Here is a 6,617-nt window from a genome sequence, read left to right on the forward strand (position 1 = left end):
AAGTGTACAACATATCTGTAATATTTCCATGTTGTATTGCTAAATGTGACACTTGAGTAATTGTTGGATGCAACACTATATCTAATTTTACACAGATATACACGGTCTGTATAATAAGAGGGCTGTAAATTATGTTTTATAAATAGGGTAGGGCGGAATGGTTAATGCACTGAGCCATGAACCCAGCGACATAAATTAGATTCCCGACCGCGGCTGACATCAGTGACAAAGTGACATCTGAAATGGTCCTGTGCCAAAGCTTCGACAATGTGCACCGATCAGCCATGGTGAATTATGGGGGAGGCAGTCTACCAGCAGTGGACTGGCAAGGGGTTGTGTTTAGTTGAACAAATATAAAATAAATAAGCAGGGGCGAGATGGGAATTTGACCATTGCAGGATCATGAGGGACGGTGATTATGTAGGAAGGTCTCCATCCAGCAGTGAACAGATAACAGCAGATGATTCTGATTATTAATAAACCACAATATTGTCAACAACCACCACCTGTGATAACGAGTTCCTACATTTCTTTCCCCATAGATTTACATCGGTCAGGTGGTGAGCATCAGTTGTTGTGACTGACTGCATTCCCTCTTAACGAGACATTCATTTTCTATAATGGTGCAAGAGAAGGCATTGCATAACATATAAGCGCTCCGTGCAATGGGCGGTCCTTCGTGTAACACATCTTAATGAAAACACCAGATTTCCTGGTGGAGTTTTACGCATGCCGACGCTGTTTATACCCAAAGTCATGCTCATGCAATCAACTTAAACAACGCTTCATTATGGCTGAGGCTGTATTTACTGTTTAATTACGTAGGATTTGTTTTACATTGTTTATAAATGCTGTTTATTGTTTATCTTGTTTGCAGTAAGGTCTGCTGTAGGTTTCGTGTAAATAATTTGTCGTTTTTTGATGTCGCTAATTTGCACATTTCCTTCCTGCGACGAAGCCCAGCGACTGTCAGCACGGCTGACAAGTGTTTGGCCGGAGTCTTCCTCGTGACACAGCTGCCTGGCTCGATTGCCTTACCAGCTGAAATCAAGCCGCTGAGTCTGAACTCCAGGACAACGTCGCACATCCGACTCGCCGGGGGCCGAGGTATGGTCAGGGATGTGACCATTCCTTGGAGCATGACAGTTTCACCACGCACAAAAATGCGTCACCAGTGGAAAACGAAGTGCCAACTCCTCCATCCCACTCGACAAACAGGACAATGTACAAGAGGTTAAGAACGCACAGCTGAATTTGATAGAAAATGAGAATTACGCCGAGCACAAATATTGCGCTGGGTGTGGGCAGTTGATGGGTCAGGACGGATGTGACGGTCGGATTTACTGTACTCTCATGAGATATGTGTTTTTTTATTAAACAAAACGTGTTTATGTTGTTCAATCGGTTGACCACTTGCTTCAGGACAATTGTTGGAGGGACATAACCGAAACGCATAGCAGAACGTGTGCAACTCGGGGCAGTGATTCAAGGTCGTTGGGAACGAAAGCGATGACAACAAAGAGGTGAGAGAAACAGCTGGATGGCAAGACGAATCACTTTGATGATCAAACTAATTTGATCATCAAAAGCAACATTAATGATCCTCAAGAAGAAAGTTTCCATCTGTGTATATTACCTGCCTTGCCATGTTAATTGTAATATGGAGGAACGTGGAACAAACGGTGAAAATAATGCATCACATTGAGAGACGGGAAAATAACCACGTGGATAAAATAGCACAGTAGAAAATTTGACTCAACACACTCTTCAACAACATAGCACGTAACGAGGAAGGCCCATTGCCCAAAACGTCGCCGATTATATACATCTTCTTTTAAGGCAGTGTCGTTGACGAATGTGTGAAGCGTTTGTGTCACTGTGCTTGTACCATTGTCAACGCAGCATCATCAAATGATTTGTTTTTAAATAAGTAACTGACCTTGGACAGGACACACTGTATTGATGTATCAGTGATGACAGCCAGTGGACAATACTGGTGACAGAAGAGCAACTAAAGGAGTGAACACTGCCGACATTATGAACACCACGGAAATGTCACAAATTAAATCAGTTCCTCCACAGGAGTGATATGGATTGTGGCATACCACAACCATGAATAAAAGTACCGACTTGGGGAGGCCTTCATCAAGCAGTGGATAAGCAATGTCTATGGATGATGGGTGATGAAACGCGTTAGGCCAACGATCACACTCGTTTTTGTAAAATGGCATTGTCAAAGGGGCATAATCTCCCGAGAGGTGATGGAATGTGCCTTGAGTGCTTGGCACTTTGCTGTCCACACGACCTCTGCACCCCGATTCTAATCCAGATTAATCTCTCTTAATTTGCATGCCAGGGACACTGGCTCGTCGTCATCACCACGCTCTTCACATACCGTCCACAATTACGCCATTCTACACCAATATCTACTCAGTGAAGTCAGCTGCTCATTTAATGCACACTTGCGAAGATAGTATTTGGTTTCCTCCCACAAAAGTTACAGTAATTTGTAGGTCATATCATATTTCGTGTGCTCACAATATCATGACCTTTTAATCATTCAGTGATGTAAAATATTAAGTTTAATTTGACACTCACACATGCTCTTGTAAGAATACAATTTTCAGTTAAAACTCCCGGCACAACAAAAAATAGATAAATAGGCACTATCTCATTCAGATATCTCCACATAAATAAAGTATTTCTTACACAACACATTGCCCCAATGGCCTTCTGGGAGTGCATAATCAGCAGCATGATTCAGCACAAGCAAACTCTGGACCGGTTTTGACACGCAATATCTCATCAGCAATCTAATCAATGCTGGTTAAATTGCCAGATGTTAAGTGAAATATTGGTCCTAATCGACTCAAAATTATCAAAGACAAAATAATCAGTTTGCTTGTGCTGAATCAACACTGCTGAAATGATGGATTCCCAGAAGGCCACTGCGCCATTTATCTTTTTAACGTGGAGACACAATTATGTGACGTGTCTGCTTACCAATTGCTTATTTAATTCTCTACAGTACTGTATAGGATAAGCACAATATACTTGACACATCATCATCATTTACCAAAGCCAATAATGATGAATGTTATTTCAGTAAGTTTCATGTTGTTTTCTAATTTATTTCACTATTTTATGAATGTTTTTAACGGAGGAGCTCTGTGTGTTCCACGTTTTTTTATTGCAGTTTTTCAAGTCAAGATGAAATGGCGACACTTGCATGCAGTAACAAAACACAAATCAGGACTCAGGCAAGGAGATACGCTCTCACGGAGGCCATTCACGACAACACTAGTCCATCATTATAATCATCATCAGTCACGATGAATCATCCACTGCTGGATGCATTTCCCTGCCCAAGCTGTTGCCACATCACGGTCCTGTGACACAACAATCCATTTAGTTACATTGTGTGAACTGTCCATATATACACACACACACAATACAGGATGTTCATGGCCCAGTACATATTTTATTTCGTGCAACATATTTCACTTGAATTTATAAGAAGCAACTCGCCTCGATGTCCCCTGCGTGTTTACCCTTAGCAATAATAATAAGAAGAATAAGAAAAGAAGGTTCTACACTGAAGCGCTGCTGTAATGTGCGCGCGTTCTCCGATGTCACTCGCGCTGGTGCTCTGGGATGCCCTACAGTCGCTGTTTACACAACGCGTGCGAGGAGATGCACTTCTCGTTTGGCAGTGGCCCTGCTCCCTTTCCTCCACCTCCTCCTCCGCCGTTTGATGTCGAACGAGGGCCGTGCCGCACAACAATTAACTGCGGTCTTTGATGCAGCACTTACACCGGGGGGAGGCGGGCGGGCAGGGGGGCACAGAGGCACTCACGTGATGGCCCAACTGTTTGATGTCGGCGCATACTTTCCATTTCGTACGCCATACCTGCCAGCTATCGCTCCATACAAAGCTGGCAGTGAATGTGTGCCCCGTGAATGCAGGGCACACAGCGGGGCAGGCCCACAACGCGGCGACACAGCACGCGCGGCATTAGCTCGCACAGCAGCGGGCGGCTCAGGGTCACGGGCAAGTGTGAAAACATTCATCTGGTGGAGGGAAAAGTTCCACTGCATCGCCACGGGATGTTCAATTTGCGGGACTTATCCAAATGGGGTTGCGCGAGCAGTGGCGTGGCTGTCGAGTGTGCAGGCGGTGCAACTGCGCCACGGACAAAGGGCCGCAGTGGAGGTCCACGCGTGCGATGATGGGGAGAGGGGGTCTCAGTGTCACGCCATGTCACAGGGCCCGTGCTCATCACACTTCGCCACTGCTTATAATAAACTAATGGCAAGCCAGTTGAGATTAAAAGGCAATAAATTATTACTGAAGGGATATGCTGCCAAATGCTCGTGTTTTCAATGGAAATTAATTTGACGTGCCAGGTTTGGAGGAAGGGGCATGTGCTCACGGGTATCTTGTCACGCTCGCACCCTCCCCACACACTCCCAAGACCCCCCCCCCCCCCGACTCTCCATCCCAATGACACCCCCCTATCCTGTGCATGGGGAACATGTCACACACCGGACCATTGTAAATGGTGGAATAGATGAACACGATGGAGGCCAATAAACTGAATGAGCTGAATTCGCTGAATTTTGGGGTCAAGGGCAAAACATGGTTCTGTAATTTCAAACCGATTTGGATTGACTCCACGTTATAAGCTTTCAAATGACACGACGTTAATTTAACATTGCTGGAGTTTTCCACACATCATCATCCGTCCACTGTCAGATCGGCAACGATGGAGCCAAACAACTTCCCGCCATGGTGCTGTCGTTCTTTAGCCAGTGTCACTGCGTGGCACAATCTCAGTCTTTGTCTTCTAGATGTCCTATGGCTCATTCTATCCACCCAGATTTGTCTTCCCGTAACTTCTTTGTCCGTCCACTTGTGTGTGCATCTCCGAGTAGCACGGGATCCTGTCCGGGTTTATTCTCGTACCGTGTTGGAACCACATGGACAACCATAAATATATACATGCGAACAAAGATACACATAGTCAGCGTATCTAGCAGATTGGTAGCGTACATTGCAAAAAACATGAATACGGCTACTGAAAGTGTGCCCATCATTCCTGAATCCAACACTGTGAAAGTGATCATCCACAGCGGCTGCATTTCATCTAACGGAATATATATAGAAGAGTAGTGTGAGCTCATAATAATATAATTGACTGGTATTTAAATAAATTATAAATATATATACATGTAATGTTTACATCGATGCCCTGTTGACCCAGAACTGTAATGCGACGTCTACATTTAAAAAGCACTTATAACTAATTTTAACAATTAAAACATTTCAAATGACGCTGTTTTTGTGACATAATACGCTGCTCACATCATAACACATTACCTCAGTGTGTTGCGAGCTATGACAAATCGAAGTTTACTTACCATGCATTTTCCAAGGGTCCCATACTCATATCAGATCCAGCTGTTGTATGGCAGTCTGGGACAACACTGTACAGAAACTCAATGACGCGCTTTTAAAGAGCGTGCTGTCACGGCCCCTATGCCAGGCCGAATTAAACCCGACACCCGGTACGGACCTGCTGTGAACGATGCAACCACCTATCACAACATTGTTCTCAATGAGTCGGGCACCATCGTGGGAGTAATAATGTCTTGCAGTGGTCGCCTTTTTCATTATGAGGACGTCGCTAACAAGCGGTCCAAAAATAACACAATTGATGGGTGGCCGCCTGGCATGCCATGGGTGGAGCTATCACGGAACAAACAAAGCCATGCTCCCACCAGCCAGGAATGCCCGATTTTGTTTTTCAATTGCTCGGCACATCATTATGTTACGAGCACCACGGGAATACAAAACGCATCTGAGGTGTAAATCAAAACCATAATGTTAGGACCTACTCTCTCTTCGGAAATCACACGCTGGTACCAGACCAAAACGAGCGTGTGATCAATGAGCTAATCAGTCGCTGTCCTCATTAAGCAGACCGGATGAAGCATGTTATTCTTGGCCTTCGAACCAATTATAGTTGAACAGTGTCTCATTAGCCCCACTTGCTACCTTTTCGAGTACAAAGGCCGCATGGACACACTCCAGATTGGCACATCGTAACCGAGCCTTTCCGAATTACTTTGCCATGTTAATATCGCGCAGCTGTATGGAACTCTTTTCATTCATTTAGTGTGCAACTTTAATTCACGGTAATATATGTGCGCATGACCCAAGATGACCTCAGCGTTTGTAAACCGCTATTCGAGTGTGGTTCTATTAAAAGATCAAGTGCGGATATAACACCACGCTCTGGCGTCACGCTTATCTCCACCACTTCTGCTGGAATTCACACATGGCTGGGCACTCGCTCAGACCGATCGAGCCTTTTCAGGATATCTTAGCAATAGTTCATTTCTGCGTTTGACCAGAAGCTGTGGCCGGTAAACAATGCATGCGCATATCACGCCATGGTGTCATGCTTAGGTCATGGTAAGGTTAGGGGCGTGTGGATGGCTGGATACACGAGTCCTGTTCAGGCATAGTCTATTTCACATTTGGTTGGCGATTGACCCCTGCTGGAAAAGTTTGTGTTGCACCACACTCCACTTTGTTGTCCTTTAAAATGCAA

At 44.8% G+C, this 6,617-nt stretch overlaps 1 protein-coding gene across 1 annotated transcript in view; it reads right to left on the reverse strand.

Annotated features, from left to right (window-relative positions):
* Window positions 1-5,830, reverse strand: part of MYLK3 (myosin light chain kinase 3) — a 64,641-nt gene extending 58,811 nt beyond the window's left edge. Inside the window, 2 exon segments of the mRNA XM_061548605.1 lie at window positions 5,422-5,512; window positions 5,515-5,830. Coding sequence (XP_061404589.1) covers window positions 5,422-5,512; window positions 5,515-5,674 — 251 coding nt within the window. The 5' untranslated portion in view covers window positions 5,675-5,830.
* Window positions 5,831-6,617: the final 787 nt, after the last annotated feature.

The sequence above is a fragment of the Lethenteron reissneri genome, chromosome 9, assembly GCF_015708825.2.
Source record: "Lethenteron reissneri isolate LAM-NWPU_2019-01 chromosome 9, ASM1570882v1, whole genome shotgun sequence".
In the NCBI taxonomy this organism is placed as follows: Eukaryota; Metazoa; Chordata; class Hyperoartia; order Petromyzontiformes; family Petromyzontidae; genus Lethenteron; species Lethenteron reissneri.